Source organism: Salvelinus namaycush, chromosome 15, assembly GCF_016432855.1.
Source record: "Salvelinus namaycush isolate Seneca chromosome 15, SaNama_1.0, whole genome shotgun sequence".
Classification (NCBI taxonomy): Eukaryota; Metazoa; Chordata; class Actinopteri; order Salmoniformes; family Salmonidae; genus Salvelinus; species Salvelinus namaycush.
Window position 1 is genome coordinate 9,309,239 of NC_052321.1, and position 14,644 is coordinate 9,323,882.

General features: G+C 41.0%; 1 protein-coding gene across 1 annotated transcript in view; it reads left to right on the top strand.

Moving 5' to 3' along the window:
- The window catches only part of stac (SH3 and cysteine rich domain), a 50,463-nt gene that overhangs the window by 16,739 nt on the left and 19,080 nt on the right, over nt 1–14,644 (top strand). The window contains exons 3-5 of the mRNA XM_039008806.1: nt 6,192–6,325; nt 13,019–13,100; nt 13,415–13,521. Coding sequence (XP_038864734.1) covers nt 6,192–6,325; nt 13,019–13,100; nt 13,415–13,521 — 323 coding nt within the window. The remainder of the gene's footprint in view (nt 1–6,191; nt 6,326–13,018; nt 13,101–13,414; nt 13,522–14,644) is intronic.

Below are 14,644 nucleotides of genomic sequence, written 5' to 3' on the forward strand. Positions count from 1 at the left end.
AGGTGTACGGTGTTTCCTCCAACACATTGGAGCGGCTGGGTTCCGGGTTAAGCAAGCAAGAAGTCAAGAAGTAGTGTGGCTTGGTGGGTCGTGTTTCGGAGGACATGAAAATTGGGGAGAAAAAGGGGGTAACAAAAAAATACAAATAAATAAAGTGTGCCTTGAATTCTAAATAAATCACAGACAGTGTCACCAGAAAATCACCACCACACCTCCTCCTCTATGCTTCACGGTGGGAACCGCACATGCAGAGATCATCCGTTCACCTACTCCGCGTCTCACAAAGACACGGCGGTTGGAACCAAAGGACAGATTTCCACCGCTCTAATGTCCCTTCATCTTATTGGTGTCCTATAGTAGCGATTTCTTTGCATAATTCAATCATGAAGACCTGATTCACACAGTCTCTTCTGAACAGTTTGATGTTGAGATGTGTCTGTTACTTGAACTCTGTGAAGCATTTATTTGGGCTGCAATCTGAGGTGCAGTTAACTTTATTAAACGTATCCTCTGCATCAGAGGTAGCTTTGGGTCTTCCTTTCCTATGGCGGTCCTCATGAGAGCCAGTTTCATCATAGCGCTTGATGGTTTTTGCGACTGCACTTGAAGAAACTTTCAAAGTTCTTGAAATGTTCCATATTGACTGACCTTCTATCACGTTTTAGGGGAATTCCAGATGCAGACAGTGTCGAAGTAACAAAAGTTTATTACTAGAACAGGGGGCAGGCAAAATAACAGGTCAAGGGGAGGCAGAGGTCAGCAATCCAGATCAGAGTCCAAAAGGTACAGAATGGCAGGCACTCTTAGGGTCAGTGCAGGCAGAGGTCAATAATCCAGTGTGGTGTGACAAGGTACAGAAAGGCACGCAGCCTCAGGGTCCGGGCTGGCAGAATGGTCAAAACCGGGAGAACTAGAAACAGAGCAAGGGGGAAAGTGCTGGTAGGTTTGACGAACAAAACGAACTGGCAACAGGCAAACAGAGAACACAGGTATAAATTCACTGGGGATAATGGGGAAGATGGGCGACACCTGGAGGGGGGTGGAGACAAGCACAAAGACAGGTGAAACAGATCAGGGTGTAAAAGACACCTTTATGTCTTAAAGTAATGATGGACTGTTGTTTCTCTGCTTATTTGAGCTGTTCTTGCCATAATATGGACTTGGTCTTTTACTAAATAGGGCTATCTTCTGTATACCACCCCTACCTCGTCACAACACAACTGATTGGCTCAAACGCATTAAGAAGGAAAGAAATTCCACAAATTAACTTGTTAACCCCTGTTAATTGAAATGCATTCCAGGTGACTACCTCATGAAGCTGGTTGAAAGAATGCCAAGAGTATGCAAAGCTGTCATCAAGGCAAAGGATGGCTACTTTGACGAATCTCAAATATAAAATATATTTGTTTAACACGTTTTGGGGTTATACGTGATTCCATATGTGTTATTTCATAGTTTTGATGTTTTCACTATTATTCTACAATGTAGAAAATAGTAAAAATACAGAAAAATCCTTGAAAGAGTAGGTGTGTCCAAACTTTTGACTCGTACTGTATATGAAGTGTAACATTGGGATGCAAACTCAAACTTGAATACATTTCAACTCTATATCTGTAAAATCCAGAAAATAGCCATTCAATTCTACAAACACCTAAAAATAAGTGATTCTCAAACCATAACAAAGCCCTCGCCTACAGAGAGATGAACCTGGAGAAGAGTCCCCTCTGCCAGCTGGTATGGGGACTCTGCTCTCAAACAAAAACAAACCCCACAGAGCCCCAGGACAGCAACACAATTAGACCCAACCAAATCATGAAAAACTAAAACATCAATTGGCTATACTGGAAAGAATAACACTTTGGAAATACATATTTTTTAACATAGAAAACTAGAATGTTATTTGGCCCTAAACAGAGAGTACAAAGTAGCAGAATACCCAACATTAACGAAAGCTTGGACTATGTACAGACTCAGATGGTACGGCCTTGCATCGGCAGACCTGTCTCTCAAGAGTAAACAAGCTATGTGCCCACTGCCCACAAAATGAGGTGGAAACCAAGCTGCACAACCTAACCTCCTGCAAACTGTATGACCATATCATAGACAGATATTTCCCACAGATTACACAGACCCACAAAGAATTTGAAAACAAATCCAATCTTGATAAACTCCCATATCTATTAGGTGAAATACCACAGTGTGCCATCACAGGAGCAAGATTTGTGACCTGTTACCACAAGAAAAGGGCAACCAGTGGAGCACAAACACCATTGTAAATACAACCTATATTTATCTGTTTATTTAATTTTCATTTCATACTTCAACTATTTTCACATTGTTATAAAGAGAGAAGAGAGATATAGTGGAAGAGAGAGAGAGAAAGAGAGATATTGTGAGCAGAAGAGAGAGAGAGAAAGAGAGGTAGAGAGAGAGAGAGCATTGTTTGGGTGAAGGGAACCTGGTGATGATAGCAGATGCTCGGCACTATCTTTCTGACTGACTGCCAAATTTTAATGAATGGTATTTTGGGGGGTCTAGGAATCAGCAGCACACTTTGGCTTTCTGTAAATAAAGGTCGTTTTTTTCCGAAGACATATGCCATGAGGATCGTATCACTTGGCTCTCAACCTGTGACCCTTTGTTTCAGCCTCACTAAGGCAAATTAACCTTTAACTGCAGTGGGCTAAATCAGGGTCACACAGAGTGTTCCTTGGTAGTCTTAAACAAATCTACTTTGAAACAAAAGTATACACCTGACACACATGGAACTTCTTCGGGATCGGTGTCCCGTCCATGGGACGGTTGAGGCTAATGTGATTAGTAGGTTGTAAGGTTGTAAGGTTGTAAGTAACAAGAACATTTCCCTGGACATAGACATATCTGATATTGGCAGAAAGTTAAAAATCTTGTTAATCTAACTGTGCTGTCCAATTTACAGTAGCTGTTACAGTGAAAGAATACCATGCTATTGTTTGAGGAGAGTGCACAATTTTGAACATGAAAAGTTATTAATATAAAAATTAGGCACATTTTGGCAGTCTTGATACAACATTTTGAACAGAAATGCCATGGTTCATTGGATCAGTCTGGAACTTTGCACATACACTGTTAGTGGCCAAAATCTAAATTGCAGCTGGGCTGGAATAATACATGATGGCCTTACTCTTGCATTTCAAAGATGATGGTACAAAAAAATACAAAAGAACGGTTGTTTTTTTCTTTGTATTATCTTTTACCCGATCTATTGTGTTATATTCTTGCCTTGTCTGTCGTTCCCAGCTTTGTGCAAGTTATCTGAAGGGCTGATGTTTAGGCGGAGGTAGGTATTGTGTTTTGTGTGCTCTAGGGCAACAATGTCTAGGTGAAATTTGTATTTATGGTCCTGGCAACTGGAATTTTTTGGGAAATAGGTTATTTTTGTCTTACTGAAATTAACTGCCAGAGCCCAAGTCTGACAGAATCTGTGCAGACGATCTAGGTGCTGCAGTAGGCCCTCCATGGTTGGGGACAGAGGCACCAGATCGTCCGCAAACAGTAAACATTTGACTTCAGAGTCTAGTAGGGTGAGGCCTGGTGCTACAGATGGTTCTAGTGCCCTCGACAATTAATTTATATATGTTGAAGAGGGTGCGGCTCAAGCTGCATCCCTGTCTCACACCACGGCCCTGAGGAAAGAAATCTGTGTGTTTTTTGCCCATTTTAACCGCACACTTGTTGTTTGTTTACATGAATTTTATAATGTCGTATGGTTTCCCCCCAACACCGCTTTCCCCTACCATCAATTTATATAGCAGGCCAAATTGAGTCAAAAGCTTTTTTGAAATAAAAAAAGCTTATGCTTTGGTTTGTTTGTTTGTCAATAAAGGTGTGCAGGGCGAGTATGGGATCTGTAGTACGGTCATTTGGTAAAAAGCCAGTTTGACATTTGCTCAGGACATTGTTTTTACTGAGGAAATGTAGGAGTCTCCTGTTAATGATAATGCAGAGGATTTTCCCAAGGTTGCATATCCCATGGTAGTTATTGGGGTTGAATTTGTCTCCACTTTTGTGGATTGGTGTCACGACCGTTGTTCAAGGAAGACCAAGGTGCAGCGTGGTGAGCGGACATACTTTTATTATAATGATGTCGCCAACAAAACAATATACATAGAAACGGCCGTGAAGCTTAACTTGGGCTATAATGCCCCAAACAAAGTCAACTTCCCACAATGACAAAAGAGGAAAAGGCAGCCTAAGTATAATTCCCAATCAGAGACAACGATAGACAGCTGTCCCTGATTGAGAACCATACCCGGCCAACACATAGAAATACAAAAACATAGAAATCAGAACATAGAATGCCCACCCCAAATCACACCCTGACCAAACCAAAATAGAGACATAAAAAGGCTCTCTAAGGTCAGGGCGTGACAATTGGGGTTATCAGTATTGGGGAAGATACCAGAGCTGAGGATGATGTTAAAGAGTTTTAAGTATAGCCAATTGGAATTCGTGGTCTGTATATTTTATAATTTCATTTAGGATACTATCAACCCACAGGCCTTTTTGGGTTGAAGGGTTTGTATTTTGTCCTGTCGTTCATTCAAGGTAATTGGAGAATCCAGTGGGTTCTGGTAGTCTTTAATAGTTTATTCTAAGATTTGTATTTGTTCATGTATATGTTTTGTCTGTTTGTTCTTTGTTATAGGGCCTACAAGATAGGACATGGGGTTTATCCATACATCTCCATTTTGGATAGATAACTCTTCATGTTGTTGTTTGTTTAATGTGTTCCAATTTTCCTAGAAGTCGTTAGATTCTATGGATTCTTCAATTACATTGGGCTGATTTATGATGTGCTGTTCATAATTTGTTCTTCGTGTATTTCTGTACTGTTTAATTGTTTTGCCATAGTGAAGGCATAGGCTCAGCTTTTCTGGGTCTTTGTGTTTTTGGTTGGATAGGTTCCTCAATTCCTTTTTTAGGTTTTTGCTTTCTTCATAAAACCATTTGTCATTGTTGTTCATTTTCTTTGGTTGTCTATTTACATTTGTATTTATTTTGGTATTTGGTATTTTGTTAGGATCCCTATTAGCTGTTGCAAAAGCAGCAGGAAGAAAATTATTGTAGAAACAGTTTGAATTTCTTGGCTAATTGTTTTTTGGTAGGTTTCTATGATACTTTCCTTCCATCTATAGCATCTCCACTGCTCTTTCTCTCTTTTTTCTCTCTTGTTCTCTCTCTGTTTCTCTCTCTCTCTCCCTCTTCCCCATCTCTATATTTTGCTCTCTCTCTTCTGCTCTCCCTCTCTCTTCTGCTCTTTCTCACTCTTCCTCTATCTCTCTCTTCTGCTCTCTATCTCTTTTGCTCTCTCTCTTCCCCTCCCTCTATCTCTTCTGCTCTCTCTCTCTCTCTCTCTCTACTGTTGTCTCGCTCTCTCTTGCTTACAAACAGTCACATTGTCTGTTTCATAACTTCAGAACGCAATTAAGCCTAATTAGTCCTCAATTATTACAATGTCTCTGACTCATACATCAATGAAACCACTAGTGGTGTAGACACATAGACAGGAGGCATCATTCCGCATGGGGATTTTTCGCATCAAACTTCCTTTGTATCCAGAAACGGGAAAGATATTGAAGGTGAACAGAAGTGCATCTAGACACTGAGGAGAAGAGTATTGGATTAAGTTGGGTCCAATTTAATGAAACTTTAAGAGGAAGTTTGGGGACATGGTTTGGGGTTGAGGGAGGTCATATTTGTTCCGTTTTTAATTTAACACTGGATTTGATTACCTTAACCAGACGGTCAAGTCTAGACAAAAGTATGGTCCACTGCACTCTCAAGGTGAACACTGCTGTGTCAGAGATTGACAGCACTGCAAATGGGCAATGTCTGAGTAGTACATTTAGCTGCAACGACCGTGATTACAACAGAACTGAGTTAACTCACCTGTCCTCTATTCCTTCTCCTGTAGTCTGATGAAAGCAGTTATGACATGACATGGTAGTTGTGATTGTATCCTATTTTTTCTGTCATGGAAAATGTTGAATGAATTGTGTTTTGGGAATCGTATTCTGTCATGGGAATTGCCGAATGAATTGTGTCATGGAAATTGTAGATAATTCAGCCAAATAATTTATGAATACATCACCAAACTTTGATGACTCTTTAAAGATGAAATGGACTTCATGTTGTGCTTTTTTTGACAGGTACCACCTCCAAGCATGTGGTGATGCTGGCAGGCAACACGGCCAAACATGGCCTCCGCTGCAAAGCCTGCAAGATGAGCATCCACCACAAGTGTGAGAAAGGAGTGGGATCGCAACGCTGCCAAGGCAAGCTGGTAAGAGCCTGAACATCATCACAGAATTAAATATAGAATAAAGGTATTATATATACTGTATCTCTATGGACATCATCACCGGTGTCATCATTAGTGTCGTCATCAATGTCATCATCAATGACATCGTCACTGTCATCATCCATAGAGTTACATCTATATTCTATCACTGTCATTGTCATCAGTGTCGTCAGTGTTCTCCCCAGCTAACCAGAGAATGTATTGAAAATGCTGTATTAACATCATCGGTGCCATCAAGCTCCCTTCGTGCCTACAGTATTTCTCCCCGCATTAAGCATTAATCCAAGGTCAATAGGTCTGGCCTCGAGGAATCTTTTTATTACATTGGAATATATTGAAGTGCTATATGCCATTCTGTTAGAAGTACACCATGGCAATTACAGCCTGTTGCTTAGTATGATTCACATATATTTGTCTCAACAGTCCCACCAGAATACCAGATTAAAGCTGTGGTGCGGAACATATTGTGCAGCGAGGCAGGACTCCTCCGAGGTTAATGTACTCATCACAAAGACATGAAAGGTAGATTAGTAATGCGGTACTGCAATTACGGAATTGAATAATCATGGTGGTGCTGACAGTCCACTGCCAGAGGAGTCAATAAGCAGCTCATAAAAAAAGGTGATATAATACTAGAAAAAGAACACTTTATTGTCCATTATCTGAAATATCCATATTTCTGACTGGGTTGAACTTACTGCACATAGCTTGTATTGTGTCCTCCCATTATCATGCAATTCCATTATATACAGTGTGATTCATCACTCTCCCTCATTTATCTCAGTATGTGAACTGTGAGCTTGCATTTTAATGAGGGGGGGGGGGGGGGGAATGCAGAGAATGCCAAGACCAATCTGTCATTTCACTGTTGTCCAATGTACTCTGGGGAACTGGCAGTCACGACTGCACTGGGGCTTTTTAGTCATTCACACCGAATCACACGTCCCACGCGGAAAATATATAGCGTGTGCGGTTCCATCATGTGTGATTTCCATTTGCTTGGCTCTCCAGTGACTAACTTCTCCAGAGTCCAGGTGCCCCTGGCCTGCATGGGAGGGAATTAACTGGGATTGACAGGGAATCACTGGGAATAACTGGACATTACTGAGCTGAAATAAAGAACTGGCCAGGAATGGGTGGGATTGAACAGGGGTAATCAGGATTGACTTGGGGTTTAGTGAACCTTGTGTACCGTGACCATGGGACTGCTCAGGATACAGGAAGACAAGAGTTCCCTTTGCCCTCCATTTTCCTTTTTTCATGAGCTGCCTAATGCATTGAGGATGAGGCTCATGGAGATAGGGATCAGCTTTCAGGAGTGGAAAATGAGGTTGAGGGGTCAAGCATAAAAAGAGAATATACTCCCAGTGGGGCTCGCCTCTAAATTAAGGTTTCTCAAAATTTGGCAGGTTGTATTTGTTCAACCCTGCTTATTTCTCTTGGCAAGAGAATTTGGTCAGAGAAAAAAGAGAGTACATGAAACCAAATATATATCATGATGTGTTGTTTGAGTTGAAGATCAAAATATTACACCATGACATGTCATAACAGTGAAACAGTGACTAGATTAGATTAGACATAGTCATATGAAATGGCCACTTACATACTACAGCTGAAATCATCTTTCTTAGTATTTCAGTCAATATGGCTGCGTTTACACAGGCAGCCCAATTCTGACCAATTCGTTTTGTTTTTTTAGATCAGAATTGGGCTGCCTGTGTAAACACAGCCTACAACATTCACACTGTAGGTATATGCTATCCCACCAATATGTGTACTGTATGACACAGTCAGTGAAAACATACATCCTTTTATATTTCCCAAACAGTTAACATGACTATCACAACGATAATTCCACACTTTTGACCAGTGACCATTCAAACTGGATTCAAACCTCCATGTTATTTCAGTAGATGAGTTTCAGTGGTCTCATGCATCAACCAGACAACCTTTTCATTAAGGAGCTTGCGCTCTGACAGGGCCTGACATTGGGTGGCACTTCAGAGGTGCTTATAAAGTTCAAGAGTTGCTTCTTTTACCTTCTCATTACCAGCCGCGGCACATTGAGAATTAATCAAGGCAGAGTACACATGCAGATTGCCTGAACCCACGGTTGATTATTCAAAATTTAATCAAACAGAAATGCTTCTTCTTTGTACAGTTGAGGCAGAGTGGCTGTGCTTATTGCAGGAATAATGGCTGCCAAGCACCTAAACACAATAAGTTGATTTCATTGTCAGTTAATACCCGATTTTGAAATGACCTTTCACTGTATATGATACCAGGGTGAATCTGTCCTTGTTTTGATAAGCTTAGTATGTGATAAACACCTAAAGATGTAGGATCTTAATTTGAGCCAGTTTGCTACAGCAGGAAATAATCCTGCGGCAACAGGAAATTTGAGTTATTATGTGGATTATAAGTAATGGACATTTTTGTATGGATTGACACATTTTTCGTAAGGAAAATCAGGTCTAAAATGTCAAAGTGGAAATTACAAACTTCAGAAGCCTTTTTTTAAACCTCAAATACACAAGTTTAATGTATTGCATTGCAGGACAGTTCTCCTGCAACAGGGTGATCAAAATAAGATCCTACATCTGTAGTTTAATTATTCTACCTACTTGTCTTGTCATGTATTGCACTGACATTACCATCCTTGCCTAAGATAATTACTATTTCTTGGGCGAGATTCTGAGAAACTGAAATTCTGAAAATCGAGGCCATCCACCGTAATTTTTCTGGATGTATGAATGACATCTCTGATGGGAAATATTGATTATATGGGAGACGGTAACACAGAAACGCCATGGTTAGATACTGTGCCTTCAGAAAGTATTCATACCCCTTGACTTTTTCCACATTTTGCTATGTTACAAATGTATTAAATACATTTTTTCCCTCATCAATCTACACACAATACACCATAATGACAAAGCAAAAACAGGTTTTAAGATATTTTTGCTAATTTATTAAAAATAAAAACGGAAATATCACATTTACATAAGTATTCAGACCCTTTACTCAGTACTTTGTTGAAGCACCTTTGGCAACGATTACAGCCTCAAGTCTTCTTGAGCTTGGCACACCTGGCAAACATAGATTGGCACACCTGTATTTGGGAGTTTCTCTAATTATTCTCTGCAGATCCTCTCAAGCACTTTTAGGTTAGATGTTCGATCGGGTTCAAGTCCGGGCTCTGGCTGGGCCACTCAAGGACATTCAGAGACTTGTCCCGAAGCCACTCCTGAGTTGTCTTGGCTGTGTGCTTAGGGTCCTGTTGTCCTGTTGGAAGGTGAACTTTCGCCACTGTGTGAGGTCTCTCTGAACTTTGCTCCGTTCATCTTTTCCTCGATCCTAACTATTCTCCCAGTCCCTGCCGCTGAAAAACATCCCCACAGCATGATGCTGCCACCACCATGCTTCACCGTAGGGATGGTGCCAGGTTTCCTCCAGACGTGGCGCTTGGCATTCAGGCCAAAGAGTTCAATCTTGGTTTCATCAGACCAGAGAATCTAGGTTATCATGGTCTGACAGTCTTTAGGTGCCTTTTTGCAAACTCCAAGCAGGCTGTCATGTGCCTTTTTTACTGAGGAGTGGCTTCCATCTGGCCACTCTACCATAAAGGCCTGATTGGTGGAGTGGTTGTCCTTCTGGAAGGTTCTCCCAGCTTCACAGAGAAACTCTAGAGCTCTGTCCGAGGGACCATCGGGCTCTTAATCACCTCCCTCACCAAGTTCCTTCTTCCCCGATTGCTCAGTTTGGCCGGGCGGCCAGCTCTAGGAAGACTCATGGTGGTTCCAAACTTCTTCCATTTAAGAATGATGGAGGCCACTGTGTTCTTGGGGACCTTCAATGCTGCAGATATTTTTTAGTACCCTTCCCCAGATCTGTTCCTCGACACAATCCTGTCTTGGAGGTCTACGGACAATACCTTTGACCTTATTGCTTGTTTTTTGCTCTGACATGCACTGTCAACTGTGGAACCTTATATAGACAGGTGTGTGCCTTTCTAAATCATGTCAAATCAATTGAATTTGCCACAGGTGGACTCCAATCAAGTATAGAAACATCTCAAGGATGATCAATGGAAACAGTATGCACCTGAGCCCAATTTCGATTCTCATAGCAAAGGGTCTGAATACTTATGTAAATAAGGTATTTCTGTTTTTTATTTTTTATACATTTGCAACAATTTCTAAAAACCTGTTTTTGCTTTGTCATTATGGGGTATTGTGTAATGCTGAGGATTTGTATTTATTTCATACATTTTAGAATAAGGCTGTAACGTAACAAAATGTGGAAAAAGTCAAGGGGTCTGAATACTTTCCGAAGGCACTGTAGATGATAGACATCTAGAGGAGTGTCCTTGTTTGCACTTGGTACGTAAGGAATGGGACGGATCATAACAGCAAAGGGACTGGTACACATCCTGTTAATGACTCTGGGACTGTATTCAAAAAGTGTTTCAGAGTAGAGTAGTAGATCTAGAATCAGGTCCCCCATCTAATTCATTATATTCTAAAAGGAAAAAAACTGATCCGAGACCAGCACTCCTCCTCTGAGACTATGTGGATATGGGCCCGGAAATCTGCAGTCTGGCACTCTGTCAACTGAGCTGTACTAACTGTACACAAACTAGTCAAAGTAACAGAATTGATGCTGGACTAATCTAGCCGCGTAGGTATGGGCGGGACAGGGTGGACCCGGCAGATCAGATTGAGCAAAAAAAATGGAATGCTCTCTACTTGTCAGTGTTCCAAATGGGACATTATTTGTATTTTTACCTAAACACCATCAGACATAATTTATAGCAAGAAGTACACTGGAATGACATTCACTTTCATGGGATGGGTGGCCAAAAAAAACTAACTGAAAACCACACCTCCAAAAGGCCACGAATATAACCACATTAAGGCATATGTCACTGTGTTTCTATGGCTATATGCACCATAACACTGCTTATTTCATTTTTTTCATTTAGCAGACATAGCAGCTCATAATCCGGTGCCATTGTCACAGTCAACACACCTACAGTGCTTTCTGACAGTATTCAGACCCCTTGACTTTTTCCATATTTTGTTATGTTACAGCCTTAATCTAAAATGGATAATAAAAATAAAAAATCCTCAGCAATCTACACACAATACCCCATAATGACAAAGCAAACACAGGTTTTTAGACATTTTAGCAAATGTATTAAATAAAAAACAGAAAAACCTTATTTGCATAAGTATTCAGACCCTTTGCTATGAGACTCGAAATTGAGCTCAGGTGCATCCTGTTTCCATTGATCATCCTTGAGATGTTTCTACAACTTGATTGGAGTCCACCTGTGGTAAATTCAATTGATTGGACATGATTTGGAAAGGCACACACCTGTCTATATAAGGTCCCACAGTTGACAGTGCAAGTCAGGATAAAAACTAAGCCATGAGGTCGAGGGGAATTGTCCGTGGAGCTCCGAGACAGGATTGTGTCGCGGCACAGATCTTTGGAAGGGTATCAAAACATTTCTGCACCATTGAAGGTTTGGAACCACCAAGACTCTTCCTAGAGCTGGCCGCCCAGGCAAACTGAGCAATTGGGGGAGAAGGGCCTTGGTGAGGAAGGTGACCAAGAACCCGATGGTCACTCTGACAGAGCTCTAGAGTTCCTCTGTGGAGATGGGAGAACCTTCTGGATGGACAACCATCTCTACAGCACTCCACCAATCAGGCCTTTATGGTGGAGTGGCCAGACAGAAGCCACTCCTCAGTAAAAGGCACATGACAGCCTGTTATAATTGAATAATTGGAGAAACTGCCCAAATACAGGCGTGCCAAGCTTGTAGCGTCATACCCAAGAAGACTTGAGGCTGTAATCACTGCCGAAGGTGCTTCAACAAAGTTCTGAGTAACGAGTGTGAATACTTATGTATATGTGATATATCAGTTTTAAAAAAAATATAAATTAGTATAATTTTAAAAATCAATTTTTTTGCTTTGTCAGTATTGGTTTTGTTTGTAGATTGATTATGATTTTTTTTAAATACATTTTAAAATAAGGCTTTAACCTACTTTCCGAAGGGACTGTATGTTCTAGCTTAAGTTAGGTTTAAAATTGCAGCATTTTATCTCAGCCTCATGGCAAAATGTGTAGAATAGCAGAAAATGTGCTTTAAAACATATATTATTTTGGGCCCACACAAATTCCTGCAGGCCAATGTATTTTTGCTTACCCTACTGGACTAATCTGATCCTGTTCCAGATGCACATCTTCACTCAACCCTCATCAAGCTATTTTTTATTTTCACATTGTTTAATATTGTTTAGCATGGCTGAGGTAGGGAGAGTGATCAGCAGGTGGTGATCACAGAGAGGTCTGTAATGGTCAATGGCTTTTAACCAGTTGTTCTGGCTTGGGATATGTCTAAAATGTCTCCTCTGCTTTAGCCAGCTTGTTGTTGTCTCACCAAACAATGATGTTGTGTTGTTGTAAACAGAAACAAACCCAGACTAGAGTACAGCATAGTGCATGTGGAAACTAATAGAGAAATTAGGTTATGCAGTGGCTCTAATGTATTTTGCTAGTGGTGTGCTGCACTGCCTGTTGATGTATTGATCCCTATGATGGTCCTGCCCTCCATCCTTCCTTCCCTCCCTTCCTCCCTCCCTTCTCTTTCCCCCTCCACAGCCAAAGGGCTTTCGAAGGTACTACAGCTCCCCACTGCTGATAACAGAGCAATTTGGCTGCATCAAAGAAGTCATGCCCATTGGTAAGCACGCTTTCCGTCCCTTTGCCTTACAATACTCTAGAGATAAATAAATGTCATTACAAACCAAGGTGTATGAACAGTGGAGAAAACTGAAGATGAGAAGAGACTCAGCAATCCTTTATAAGACAATGGAAGTTTGCTTAAAAATATATATATTTTATTGTTGAAAGCAATGTGAGACAAGCCAAAGCGATTTATATAGGCCTGCCTTTCAAAATGTCAATACACTTACAGTAAATTGATGCACAACTAGATTGTATTTGTCTGGCTGTTTTGACTGACACGAGCTTCTCTTCTCTGCTGTCTCTCCCCAGCTTGTGGCAGTAAAGTGGACCCTGTGTATGAAGCTCTCCGGTTTGGGACCTCTCTGGCACAAAGGGACAAGAGGGCCAGTGGCTCCGAGTCCCCCCACAGGAACTCTGTAAGAACAACACAATCTATTACAGTTCAGTCGAGTAAAGGCTTAACTGAATGACAACAGAGACAGAATACAATATGGAATTTTATTGTTGGTGGTGGTGGGCAGGTGGAAGGTCATTGGAAGACTGTTGCTGCAAAACAACAGGTGTGACACACAAGGTTTGAGGTGACAAACAGTACCAGTCAAAAGTTTGGACACACCTACTCATTCAAGGGTTTTTCTTTATTTTGACTATTTTCTACATTGTAGAATAATAGTGAAGACATCAAAACTATGAAATAACACATATTGAATCATGTAGTAACCAAAAAAGAGTTAAACAGATCAAATTATATTTTATTTTTGAGATTCTTCAAAGTAGCCACCTGTAATCGGCCTGTGTGTAGGTGGTGTGGAGGAGTCAGGCGCAGGACAGCAGATATGAGTAATGAACGTACTTTACTCAAGAATTCAAATATATACAACACAAAAACTAGCCCACAATAACGGACCGTATACATACAAACAATCACTCACAAAAAAACATGGGGGAACAGAGGGTTAAATAATGAACAAGTAATTGGGGGATTGAAACCAGGTGTGTAAAACAAAGACAAAACAAATGGAAAATGAAAAGTGGATTGGCGATGGCTAGAAGGCCGGTGACGTCGACCGCCGAACGCCGCCCGAACAAGGAGAGGGACCGACTTCAGCGGAAGTCGTGACACCACCTTTTGTCTTGATGACAGCTTTGCACACTCTTGGCATTCTCTCAAACAGCTTCATAGTCACCTGTAATGCATTTCATTTAACAAGGTGTGCCTTGTTAAAAGTTAATTTGTGGAATTTCTTTCCTTCTTAATGCGTTTGAGCCAATCAGTTGTGTTGTGACAAGGTAGGGGTGGTATACAGAAGATATCCCTATTTGGTAAAAGACCAAGTCCATATTATGGCAAGAACAGCTCAAATAAGCAAAGAGAAACGACAGTCCATCATTACTTTAATAAGACATGAAGGTCAGTCAACCCGGAAATTTCAAGGACTTTAAAAGTTGCAAAATCCATCAAGCGCTATGATGAAACTGGCTCTCATGAGGACCGCCACAGGAAAGGAAGGCCCAGAGTTACCTCTGCTGCAGAGGACA